Source organism: Brienomyrus brachyistius, chromosome 18 (genome assembly GCF_023856365.1).
Source record: "Brienomyrus brachyistius isolate T26 chromosome 18, BBRACH_0.4, whole genome shotgun sequence".
NCBI classification, from domain to species: domain Eukaryota; kingdom Metazoa; phylum Chordata; class Actinopteri; order Osteoglossiformes; family Mormyridae; genus Brienomyrus; species Brienomyrus brachyistius.
In genome coordinates, this window is record NC_064550.1 from 1,014,678 (window position 1) to 1,027,537 (window position 12,860).

The window sequence follows — 12,860 nt, forward strand, 5'->3', positions numbered from 1 at the left end:
TATTTTATATTTTTAAATGACATTTTTAGGAATAATGACTATTGATCTTTGACTATTTTACATCTAAGTAGACACAATTAAAAATGTGTACATTTTAATGTTAATTCAATGTAGATAATAAAATAATGATACTTTATTAATCTCCTGAGGAAATTCTCTTTCCATCTATCCCATCTTGCTCTCCATGCGACAGATATATAGGTGAGAGCAAGCTTGGGGGTCACAGCCCAGGGTCAGCCAGTGTGCAGTGCCCCTGGAGCTGGGGGTTAAGGGCCTCGCTCAGCGGCCCATGGATGTGTGACTATTCTGCCAAGGGTGGGGCTTGAGCTGGTGACCTCCTGATCACAGGTACAGAGGTTTAACTTGCTGAACCCTTTCCCAACCCACCTATATAATACAATAAAACTAATTGCATAGGTAAATGTAGGACATTTGTAATCATGTATAATCTTTACTTTAAAGTGCGTGAGAACTTCTCAGAGGCACATTTAAATCGTATAGTTATATATTTTAATATAATGATATTTTTCAATTAAAAACTGCAAATCATAAATATTCACAAGGCAAATGATGTGTTCTGTATTGCCTTTGAGGTATGTAGGGAAGATGTCTGGATGAGAAAGATTAAATTATACACACAGGAAAATCTTGGGTTTGTACAGTTTAAGTTTTAGCAGGATTTAAAAAAAAAAAATTAAACTCATTTTATTAGGATAAATTTGTGCATGAATACATTTGTATGCCTAGTTTATGGGAGCGTCCATGAGCCACCAGTTTCAGACTGATAGCAGACGAAATACTTTTGCACTTTGCATGAAGTTGTCTGCAGGGTCTGTTTTTCAGGCCTTTTAAAAGATCTTTGAAGAAAAAAACAAATCTCAGGCAGGGACAGAGAGGAATGTCTTTATCCCCGTGGTTTACGTAGGACAAGCCTACGGAACCTTGAGATCATGTGACTTTCAGGAAGGAGCGGCCCACCCTCTCGTGTTAAACCCCCTTTTGCAGACCGGCCCCACCGTGGCCTCTGCTCCGTTGCGCTTCCAGGAAAAGGCCCTGCTGGTCAGGCTGTGGGGCCGGCGCAGGGAGAGCCCTGCATTTGGGTAAAAGCACACCATCCCGTCCAGCTTTAATGCTCTCCTCGGAGGAGTCAAAAACAAAGTTGACTTTGAAAACCGGTATGTCCAGTCTGCCGTCACACACAGCACAGCGCAATGCAGACGGCGCAAGTTAACGAACGTGAGATCGTGACAATGTTAATAGAGGAAGCATAAACGTGAACAGTTCCTTAATTTATATTACATACGTACATTCCAGCACACTTGTAAGACTGGGGTGAAACTTTTATTAAGCAATTTCGTTGAGTCTGGGAAAATCTAGTGTTACTTCTGCTATTTTTGTTTTAATTTGATGTCAGTAGTTTCAGTTCCGATACCATTTTGCGCGAGTGCCATGCCGCACCTAAGTTTTAACGGCCGAGGACACCCCCTTGTGGCGAGAATTCCAAATGCTACAGCACCATCAGGCTAATGCTATTCATGCCAAAGGACCCCTTATTAAAGGAAGGTTTACTCACATCATCAGCAGGGTTAAAATATAACGAACTACACAGTCTGAAGCGGCGGTGTGACACTAATATTCACGATCCACTGGGCTTAAATATTCTGGAATAATTCTGTACAGACTCCGTGAAATGCGTTTTTCTAAATTAAATAATGAACTGACTGACTCCTTGATTATCCTTCAAGCCAAGTTTTAAGGATTACTTGGAAAAACAAATTTGCCCAAAACTTTTTGTTGTATGTCTCCATAACAATGAAATATATATATATAAAAACTAAAACTAAACTAAAACTAAAACTAACTATATTAAACTAACTAAAAACTAAAAAAACTAAAAGTCGCTCTGGCTAAGGGCGTCTGCCAAATCCTGTAAATGTAAATGTAAATGTAAAATGTACATTTGCGATACCCAGTGTTTGAAGTTGGCTGGTACTCATCGGTATATGGTACCAGCACCTCTTCAGAGTATTGGCACCTCTCCGTATTTCATTGGTACTGAGTAATAATGGGAGTAACTGCACCTGCTGCACCTGACAAGGGGAGTACTGACACCTGGTTCTGAATAACAAGGGGAGTACTGACACCTGGTTCTGAATAACAAGGGGAGTACTGGCACCTGGTACTGAGTAATAAAGGGAGTAACTGCACCTAGCACTGAATAACAAGGGGAGTACCGGTACCTGGCACTGAGTAATAATGGGAGTAACTGCACCTAGCACTGAATAACAAGGGGAGTACCGGCACCTGCTACTGAGTAATAATGGGAGTAACTGCACCTAGCACTGAATAACAAGGGGAGTGCCAGTACTTGGTACTGAATGATAAGGACAGTACCGGCACCTGATTTCCCTGCTTCAAGCACAAATTATACTTATAACATATTTTGAGTATCATGCAGAAAGTATAGTCCAAATGTGTATCAATCCTGCTAAAATCTGAAAGGTGTGCATATGATTTTGTGCTAGTTTCCAGCTACCTGAAACTACAGCTTGCCATTATTATAGTGATCTCCAATGCCAGTTTTATGAGTCTCAGACAAAAAAAAACCAGTCAGTTTGAGCACAGAGATCAGTGCCTGACATGTGAAATGGAGCCCTCTTTTCATACATTATATCCGTGTTCCTCCACCCAGTCCTCAGGGACCCCCAAATAGTCCACATTTTTGCTCCTTCCCAGCTCCCAGCACACCAAACAGGTACCACAAGGCTGCCCTTGATTGGATGGTAGCTGGGGGGGGAGCAAAAACATGGACTGCCTGGGGGTCTTTGAGGACTGCGTTGAGAAACACTGCATTACGTGACACGCATGTACAACCAGCAATCCTGAAATATTAATTTAATGTTCATGAATAATACTGTAAAATATTAATCCTACTTTCATTAATTTACAAAGATCTTTATATTAGAATAAATTAAACATTATAACCAACACGATTCTCAGGACCAGGGAAATGAAATTAAAACAGCCCATTAGACAGCAGAGGGCAGCACTGACACCCCCTGCCAAACCTCTTCAGACAGCAGAGGGCAGCATTAACACCCCCTGCCAAACCCCACCTCCACAGTATGTATTTACCTCCCATGAGTGAGCTGGAGCCTGTATCAAAAAGCTGGATTACCAAGATAGCCTGTAGGCTTTAAGGTAGTCTGGGAGAAATATAACGACCAATTAAACTGGGAACCTTAAATGCAACACATCATTTAACTAAACAATGAATCTCACTTCTTGCTACAGGCCCCAGGGTGCCTCAGAGCTGCCCATGGTGTGTGTTTGGCTTCATCGTGCCAGTCTGTTCATCTTAACTATCAATATTTCTGCAATACTATGAAATCATTTAAATTCAGTGTGAATGATTCTCTCGATGATTTGAACACATACTTGTTTGCTACACTTGGATAGACTTAATACAGGTACAATTCATAATCCTGAACAATTGTATATCGAAAGAATTTCTGAAAACTTCTCTCAAAATCAGTGGCAAAATGACCAATCAGCGTCATACATGCAGTTATTGCAACTGCAATTGGCCAGAATCAGAGGCAGGTGCCATATGCTCGGATCTCACCTGCGCCCTAGTGTCCTTACTGCTGCTCCAGGAAGGTGCTACCAGGTGTCTCAAAGTTCATAGGGAGAACATTCACAAAGAGCAGATGACAGGTGTCAATGAGTGCATGACTGGTCTTATGAAACATCTCTATCTGAGGATGCTGCTTTGCTGTTGGGAGAGGTCAGGTTGAAGCATTCTTCCCTGGGGAGGAACTTGCCTGGACTCCCCCCACACTTCCGTGTGAGTTACACTCATTCACTCAATTGACAGACACTTGTCCACTCATTTAAATGATTGAATGGACTCTTGGTAACGGTGCACCTACAGGGTCAAGCTGGACTGCAGTCCACTTACTGTTTAATAAAAGTATGCAATCAGGAATAGTGTTGGTTTGGTAATTTGCGAGGAGTGATTCATTACACACAGAATGACATCATCCCGCAGGGAAGGCTGCACTGCCAATGTGTTACACAGCCCAGTGTTAACGGCACCCGAGTCTTTCACACCTCAAGCAAAGGAATCACCTCAAATTAACACTCTATCCGGCTCTGTAAATACAATCATGATTTCATAAACCCTGCAAACCGTAAGGACCCACAATCCATCTGGATCCTGTAAGCTCCACAGTGAGCAGAGTTCTGATAACACAGGGCTATTCACTAAAAGAAAACAACGGTAAACTGGATTAACAGTAGCACTTTCCGATCATCTGCACAGCTAGACGGAAAAAAGCAGGAATAATGGCACTGAATGGACATGCTGCAGGCTGCCATCCCTGGAAGACATGAGGCCTGAAGATCAGTGAGGCTCCGCCCACAGCCGGAGGGCCAAACCGCACAGGAAGCGTGGAAAGAGCTTGCTGTCTAAAGCAGAGCCCGCTGCGCAATTCAGGATTCACCATGATGCACCTGACACTGCTGCCCGGTCAAACTGAAGGGGATTAGCGGACAGGCAGTCACTGAATATGGCACCTTCGTCGATGAAGTGTTGAGCCTGGAGGTGCTTCAGAGCAATGCCTGTGCAGCAGACATTCATAGAGAGTTATTGCTGTCGTTATGATCTTCTACAGATGTGTCCCCAAGTTCTCGGTTAATCGCATCAGAGGGCCAAGCCTGGCCCCTGAATGCAGGGGAACCTTCCTCGCCCCCTGCCCTGCAACAATTGGTAGCTGCCAGGAGCCAATCAGCTGTCAGTGTCCTGCTGGTCCTCTGTGAACATGGAGTGGCCTGTCCTTACTCTGCCCCGGACATCCAGACAGGGCACCCCCAGGGCAATCAGGCACTGCCAGACCTGTAGACACAAAGTAGACGTGTCTGGACTTTACTCAGTAGCTAATCTCTTAATTCCTCTTGGGAACTCATCTGGATCAGACCAACTGACAGTGGACACGGACAAACTGCAGTGTTTCCTTCCACTTCTGCTAAACCAGAGCTGCTTTTATAGGGCCTGAGTGGACACCTGTTGTTAACAGAGTTCTGAAGGTAACGGTGGACGTACATCTCCAGCTTGGGGTTCTCACTCACCAAGTAGGCCACGAAGGAGAGGTAGGCCAGAGACAACAGGCCAGCGAGAAGGTAGAGCCACACGCTGTGCAGACTGGTGACGTAGACTACCACAAAATACATGTTGATCCCGCAGACCACTAGGATGATGACGCCACCGGCAATCTTACACACCCTGTACAGGAAGGGCGCAGTTAACATTTGGGTGATGGGGGCTGGCCACCCTCTCCCATCACAAAAGGGGCGGGGCACTTACAGTCCATTAGCGAAGTCATTCATCAGAGAGGATAAGCTGGTGAAAGTAAGGATGGGGATCAGGGCAAAGGGCAGCTGAAAGGGACAGTAAAGTGGCACAGGTGAGACCGGTCGGATATGTGTGACCTCTGACCTGTGGCTGGGAGACACTGATTGGAGGAAGAGGCAGCCTGACCTGCATGCTCTGCAGCACGTTGAGGAAGTCGTTCATGCCCGTGAGGTGCTGCACATCCTGGAAGACGGCCACCAGCAGCGTGGGGATGATGGCCACTGAGCGCGTCAGCAGCACCCGCGCAAAGCGGGACCAGCGCAGGTTCAGGAAGCCCTGTGAGAAGCCAGAGGTGGCTCAGGAGCTGCGAGGGATGGGGGTTCCTTTGCACCCAGCTGGGGGGGTTCGCCCACACTCACCTCCATGACAAACTGCCCTGAGTACGTGCCCGTCATGGTGGAGCTCTGCCCCGCTGCCAGGATGCCCACGGCCCAGATGTAGAGCGCCGCAGGTCCAAAGAAGCAGCCCAACATGACCCCCTATGTACCAGGGAAGGAATGACAAGTGCAGCCCGTCAGCCGCCACAGCACCAAGCCTTCCCATTCCCAGCTTCCTCATGGTACTCCTGTCCTAGCCCGCCTGATGGAGGAGGGGGCACAGCCAGACCTACCCCTTTGTAGATATCCACCTGCAGCGTGTTGTTGTCCTGGGGGAAGAGGTCTGTGTGTGGACTGCCAGACTGATTACACACTGCATGCTGAAACAGACGACACCTGATGTCAGGGGTGGGCAGGCCGAGCAACGCGGTGGTGAAGGGTGTCCAGGCAGAAAGACGTACCACTTGGGAATTTGTGTGTCCATAGAAACCAGCTGCAAAGACAGCCACCACGAAGACGTTGATGAGGAAGGATATGAAGAGAGCAATGGAGGACTCAATGAAGAAGTACTTGTTGGCTTCCTTCACCTTCTTGGCATTGGCGCGGTCAACCTCACGAGACTGGAGGAAAAGAAGATTCCTCTCATGTAGACAGAACCCACACAAGGCTGCCCTCTTATGCACGCTCTTGGTACTGCAGCCCTCTGGTGGGGGCTGCTCCTAGTGGTCACATGTCCTGTCATATTGACATCTCATGGATTACTATCAAACATGAACCTCAGGGGTTTGAGTGACAGGACACATGACCCCCCCTCCCAAAGGACACCCCCACCCAGTCTGCCCTACCCCAGGAAATCATTTAAATCCATTTAGATGCAGGAACAGTGCCATCCAGAGCACAGGACAGGCAGTACCTTGACCAGCGCAGAGTGCAAGTAGATATTGTGGGGCATGATGACAGCACCCACAATGCCCACAGCCTGCTCCAGCTGAACAGGTCCGCAGCCCTGGCAGTAGGGTACAAACATGCCCTTCAAGAGCTGACCCTGGTCCGGACTCACCACCACGTACTGGGAACACAGAGGGGCAAGGGGTTGAGAGGGACAACAGCACACAAACACACAAACCAGCGAAACAGGAAATGACAAAGTCATATTACCTCATATCCAAAGGTGATGGCCATGACGGTGATGAGGAACCCAAAGAAAGCTTCAAGCTTCCTTAAACCTACAGGACAGTGCAGATTAGCTACGCTTTTTGGGTGCAGCTCAGCTGTGCTTCACTAGGTGATGGTGTCGTTACACCGCACGCACCATACTTATCCAGGAAGAGAAAGAGAAAGGTGTCGGCAATGGTGATGAGAACGCCTCCCCAAAGCGGGATCCTACAGGGACAGAGCAGAGGGTTTACAGAGCCCCCCTCCAGCCCCCTGACCCAAGACCCGGCCACGCAGGTGCCTGGCCAACCTGTTGACGGAGAGCAGGTTGAAGGCGATGGCACAGCCTATAACCTCCTGCATGTCTGAACCGATGATGGCCAACTCCACCATCAGCCACAAGATGATGCGGGGCACCTGGGAGGGGGGCAGCCAGGGGTACAGTGACAGCATGCAAGACCCTCCCGCACGTAAAGAGGATGTAAACGTAAGGACTTACAGTGGGGTAGTGGCGGTTGCAGATCTCCGCTAGATGCATGCCGGTGACGATGCCCAGACGTGCCGCGAGTCTCTGCAGCAGGAGGCCCACGATTGTGGCACATAGCAGGACCCAGAGCAGCTGAGGGGTCCGTCATGTTAGCATCGGGTGGGACAACAGCAGTGTCGATGTCGCTGTATCACCAACAGACACGTACCTTAAAGCCCGCTTTGGACCCAGATTGCAGGTCCGACTCGATGTTCCCGGGGTCCAGGTATGCGATGCTCATGAGGAACCCGGGTCCCGAGAAGGCCCAGAGTTTCCGGAAACTGAAACCCTACCAGGGAAAAGAAACTGAAGCTCCTTTGCACAACAGCACCATCTCTCCCAACGAAGGTGCAGGTGTGGTTCTTTTGGGGAAAACGGGCGTGGGTTTCATTGCTTTGGTAAACGTGCCAAAACACAAGCGAAATCATCCATTTTCAGAGCGAGGCGATAAGCGCAAGCTCCGCAGAAAATCTGCTCTGCAAAAGAAGTGGAAATCCTCCAGACTGAAAATAATCCCCCCCCCCCTCCAAATCTCATGCTTTTAGTACCTCGCCGGAATGTTCCGGAATGGGGACTTTCTCATCAAGGTAGGTGCTGTGAGCCTCACTGTCATCCTGGGGGGTAGAATAGCTATAATGGCAGTTTATAGTCTGGATCTCTCCACTGTCTTTAAGTCCTTCGCCTGCAGGTGGGAAAATCAGGCAGATGGACATTTTTGCCTTAAATGTGTTCAGCCTGATGACAGGCAACAGCAACGCAGACATTAAAAGATATAAGGGGACTTACCTTAATGCCGGGGCAAGTCAAGGCAACAACCCCCCCCCCCCCTTCCCAATCCTGCGTACTCACAAGACAAACAAACTGCATGTACAGCAAGTGGTGCTTCGGTCAAGTCAGCATAACCAGGTCAGAAGACCCAGAGCACAGCTGAAGCAATCTCAAGGTACGGTGCCAAAGTCAACAGATGAAGACCTGAGCACTGATAACACTCAGAGCTGCGCTGAGGCTCATAAATGGCAGCAACTCTCCGGGAGCACGAGCTCTACGACCCCCCCCCCCCCCGATACAAGATCTAATGTTTCTGCAGAGGGACCAGAGGAACGAGGAACCACAGCCTTTCAGGTGTCATGTGAACAGCCACCATCTCCCATGATGCAATGCAGGTTAGCGGCACAGAGCCGCCGTGTCAGGGCGGGCGGCCATTACCTTCGGGAAGGTCCGGCTGCTCGTCTGTTCCCATGATGCTTTGGGGCAGCGGGAGGACGTCTATCGTCACAGGGTAAGACCCCTCGCCTGGAAAACAGAACCACAACGGCGTTAACTTAGCTTCTGCTCCAGCAATGAACACATTATGTGGGTCGAACAGCACACTGAAAATAATACATTTTAGGAGGATGCTTCTCTTTCACATGAAGCTGCCACACAAACCATCCACAATCTTGACCTGCTTGATCCTGCTAAAACACCTGGGAAGAACTGAACCGGACAAACAAGAACAGAGTCACAAAATCTGACTTAAATGTCACACCTTGCATAGGTCCTTTTACGTTAGAGATTACCCGTTACGTTAGAGATTTACAGAGAGTCTATAAAAAAAATGTATGTAAAGTACAATATAAGCAAAGGGAATCGTGTGTAATTATGAGATCCATGGGCCTAATTGCAGGGTAGAACCGGCAAAGCGAGTGCAGCCTGCAGCATCATTTATTCAAGATTACAGTGTAGGAAGAATTCTCTGCTTAATCTGATCATAACATGCTGAAATAATTCCAGTCTCTCGCAGTATGTAATCAAAGTGTTCAGTCTGTTCCTTTCAGCAATCTAAGCTCAAATCTTACCCCGAGCAAAGATCACAGGTTCGCCTGCCTTCCAGCCGCAGGAAACGCATGAAAACAGCTTACAGCGGATGCGAAGCATGCAAACGTGCAGGAAAATCGTCCCAGAGCAGAAACGCGCCTCCTTTCCGACGGGCACACATCGATCTTTAAGTCAGAGCAGTGGTATGTGACAGCCGGATGAGCAGCATCAGCAGCGTGCGTAAGGCAGCCTATGATAAGCAGACGTAAGCGCTTCAGACTTAAGAAATAACAGAGTGCCCAGCTCAGGCTGTTTGGGAGGTCGACTCAGACACAAAATCCCCTACCTTTAGCACACCCACGAACCCCAGATGTGGCCAATCCACCAAAACAGAAGAAAAACGCACTTAAGCACCATAAGAAAGTCGGGTCTCACGGTACGCCTGCGTGCGGCTGTGTGGTTACGTGAAGCGTGGTTTCTCTCTCAGGACGGACAGCCAAAGTCCACGGTCATTCAAAGAGATGACGATTTTCAGAAAAACCTTTTCAGAAACTTCTCAGGAGTGATCGCCATAAAGAAGGGCATGCTGATTTCCAGTAATTAGCCAACACACAGTCCAAAGATCGCGGTGCCGTTACCGGCTGAGAGGGTCGGGGGTGAGATTAACACGCAGTGAACAGCAGCGTGCCGGGGAAATAATGGGCCACATCGGGAAGGGAAATTAGGAGACTCCACATCCGTGCCACCCTAACTGGTTAATCAGCTGCCTAACTGTGCTAAGACATCTCACCCGCCCCAGTCTCCACGTCCGATGTTCTTAGATGTAAGGGTAGCGAGCGTGAGAGGAGGGGCGGGGGACTTTACCAGGGTACTCATTCATGTAACCAGCCCGGAATGATTACTGGGTCGGTTTATCACAGTTACGGCTTTGGCACCCGCCAGTGTAACATTCAGGTACTGTAAATATTAAGCTTTTCCCCACTGATTACAGCCCCCCGTTATGACCTCGAAACACTGGAAGCTACTGAAAAACAGAGCAAAAAACGATTGGTGTAAAACACTATAAAAATCAGACTAGATAGGTTGTAAAGACCGCGATAACAGGATCTTGAGCACAAGAGAATTTATTTATTCATTTTTTCTACCGCTTGTCCTACACAAGGTTAGGAAACAAGGTGTATATAAGTAGCCTAAAACACTTTTAAACGTTCCTGCATTTTACTAAGTCTATACGACGTTTAAGCACTATGAAATTTATGTCCTGAGACATACCCAGAGAATATGAAGTTATATATAACAAGTGATCCTATTCTAAAGTCTGCGCGCTCACACAGCCACGACATAAAACGCGAGGTGGACTTTACCACTTACTCTTCTGTGGGTTATCTGTATGCCGTCGATTAGCCGGTTCAGTCCGCTGGTTGAGTTGAATAACAAGTAACTAGTAACCCGAGCAGGTTATTCAGTCGGTACCGTGTAGCGCGAGTGCAAAATCAGGAGGAGTCGGACTGAACAAGAAGGCAAGGAGACTAAGCATAAAAAGCCGCCTCCATCAGTGTGTGGTGTCGTGGTAAAGGGTGAAAGTGTGATGTGTCACTCCCGGCGGTGTGAGCGCACACCCCTGTGGAGGCAGCCCCGGGGGTTGCGCTGGCCGGCCGCCGGCGTGAGAAATCCACGGCTGTCGACTCTGCGGGCAGGGCATCCCCTGTCACTCATCTAACTGTCCGTCTGAATTACATGAGTTAAATTACCAGCAGTATAAATCTGTGTATAAACTTTACATCTCGGTCCCAAGTCGACACCCTTAACGATCAACATCCGTTGAAAATATAAAAATAAAGCTTAATTACTTCCTCTCCGGGTGATAAAATAACATTACAATGTTGTAAAAACAAAAGTTGTAAAACTTGCTGTAAGCAAATACGGTGGCAACGCGCACATTATTTGAACGATAATGAGATATCTGGCGAAAGTTAAAAGGTTAGTGGTCAGAATGGGCACTGCGGCACTGTTATAAGCCAAAAATAATATAAGAAAATGTGTCTCAAATTGTGCCTTAAACATGTGCTACAACACCAAGTCCCAGTACTTTAACCTTGCTATTGTGTTCGGGTCGGCACCGACCCGTTTGTAAGTTTTAAATACATAAAAGCACCACATACATTTGTGTACTGCATCACGGCTTTTTGACTCTGTCAGGAATCTCTATTCAAACAAGATAAATTAAAACATTTTTTTCCACTAGGCAAGATAAGACCAATTCAGTTTATGTATATTATTCTCCTGTGGTTTATTTTACCATAATGTTTTTTTTATTGAAAACGAGAGGTTTGCTGTCGAAGGTCCAGAAAGCCACACTAAAAATATTAAAACCAATCTTTTCATGTATAAAGAAGCCTAACAAGGTAACCAAGAGGTAAGAAACAAATAGGATGATAAATAATTGTTTTGAGGGCATTTTATGGCTGATTTAAGACACTGGTCGGCACCGACCCGTTTAACATAAGAGATGCGTACAGAAAGCTTGCACAGCTAGACTAAGGTTCATATTAGTCTGAATACATTCAGATACACTTAGAAGTGAATAAAACGGAAACTAAATCCTCAAATCCTCCAGGTGTCATAAAACGTGTTCCAGACTCGGTAATCCGAAGAGCTGACAGCGGTAATTAACTTGCTAATAAATAGTCAGTCACTGACTAATAAGCACGCAGGAGATATTAATTCATTAACGCATTAACCCGGCCCCCTTCCCCAGCGCCTCACCGGAGCCGTAGACGGAAAAGATCTTCGCCCTGAGTCGCTTCATGACGCTGGGTCCCTGCAGCCGCTTCTGTACACCTTGCCTGAGTTTTAAGGTCAAACAGCAGTTACGCGATCCTCTGTGGAGCCCCAGGAAAACGGCTCATATCGCACTGCACCCATTCACTTGTCCGGTTTCCTTTTTATTACGGAGTTTCGTTCACGTCACACAAGGAAGCAAATAGTAAACTGAGAAACCTGAGCAGTGAGGAATGTACTGTAGGTAGGACTCACAGCGTGGAAGAAACGGATTAAACGGTAGTTAATGAAATGTCCATGCAAACTTGCATCGATTTATGATTTTATATTTCCATTTTGTAACATGTTAATAATACACGTGTATATATTCTACACAAACAAAATGCTATCAAAACTAACATTATCTTTTCAGCAGGCAAATGACAGCTGATACCAAAAAAAAGAAAGGGGGGGGGGGAGACGTAACGATCATATCACAGGAAAATTACATACAACGACCATTTTCAGGAGAAACCAAAAAAGTCCGGCTGTTCAAAAAATGTCACCATGCTTAGGTTTTTTAGAATAACTTCGGTGAAGCGAAACATTTTAATGGGCTTAACACCTGTATGCAATTTGAGTACATAAGACAGTACTATTCATAAAAATTTAGTTAGATTTATTATTTATGTGAAATTTTTGTTTTATTTATTTTTTTGGTATATTTTATATCTTTCTCCGCCTGGGTCACATGTGTGTGGAGTCTGCATGTTCTCCCCATGTCGTCGTGGGGTTTCCTCCGGGTACTCCGGTTTCCCCCCACAGTCCAAAAACATGCTGAGGCTAATTGGAGTTGCTAAATTGCCCGTAGGTGTGTGTGTGTGTGAGTGCA

At 46.8% G+C, this 12,860-nt stretch overlaps 1 protein-coding gene across 5 annotated transcripts; it reads right to left on the bottom strand.

Annotated features, from left to right (window-relative positions):
• Positions 1-3,917: 3,917 nt before the first annotated feature.
• On the bottom strand, positions 3,918-12,133 carry LOC125713464 (natural resistance-associated macrophage protein 2-like). Of its 5 annotated transcripts, none has more exons than XM_048984614.1 (16): positions 11,975-12,133; positions 8,618-8,704; positions 7,960-8,093; positions 7,581-7,700; positions 7,385-7,504; positions 7,196-7,302; positions 7,043-7,113; positions 6,889-6,956; positions 6,644-6,799; positions 6,192-6,350; positions 6,024-6,110; positions 5,773-5,892; positions 5,540-5,689; positions 5,366-5,439; positions 5,131-5,284; positions 3,918-4,897 (listed from the first exon to the last, which is right to left on the bottom strand). In XM_048984614.1, the coding sequence occupies exons 1-16, from the start codon at positions 12,015-12,017 to the stop codon at positions 4,790-4,792; spliced, it is 1,758 nt and encodes a 585-aa protein (XP_048840571.1). In that variant the 5' UTR covers positions 12,018-12,133; the 3' UTR covers positions 3,918-4,789. The 5 variants fall into 5 exon arrangements, with proteins under 5 accessions (XP_048840571.1, XP_048840572.1, XP_048840574.1 ...); XM_048984615.1 differs by lacking the exon at positions 11,975-12,133 and adding an exon at positions 10,580-10,875; XM_048984617.1 differs by lacking the exon at positions 11,975-12,133 and adding an exon at positions 9,644-9,730.
• Between the last annotated feature and the right edge of the window lie 727 nt (positions 12,134-12,860).

Excerpts from the sequence above, each read along its gene's own strand:
- LOC125713464 (XM_048984613.1), bottom strand. The coding sequence starts at position 9,328 with ATGCTTCGCATCCGCTGTAAGCTGTTTTCATGCGTTTCCTGCGGCTGG. Across the intron at positions 7,701-7,959 it reads TTCCGGAACATTCCGGCGAG|GGTTTCAGTTTCCGGAAACT; the intron begins GTACTAAAAGCA and ends TTTCCCTGGTAG. Across the intron at positions 6,111-6,191 it reads GACACACAAATTCCCAAGTG|CATGCAGTGTGTAATCAGTC; the intron begins GTACGTCTTTCT and ends CGTCTGTTTCAG.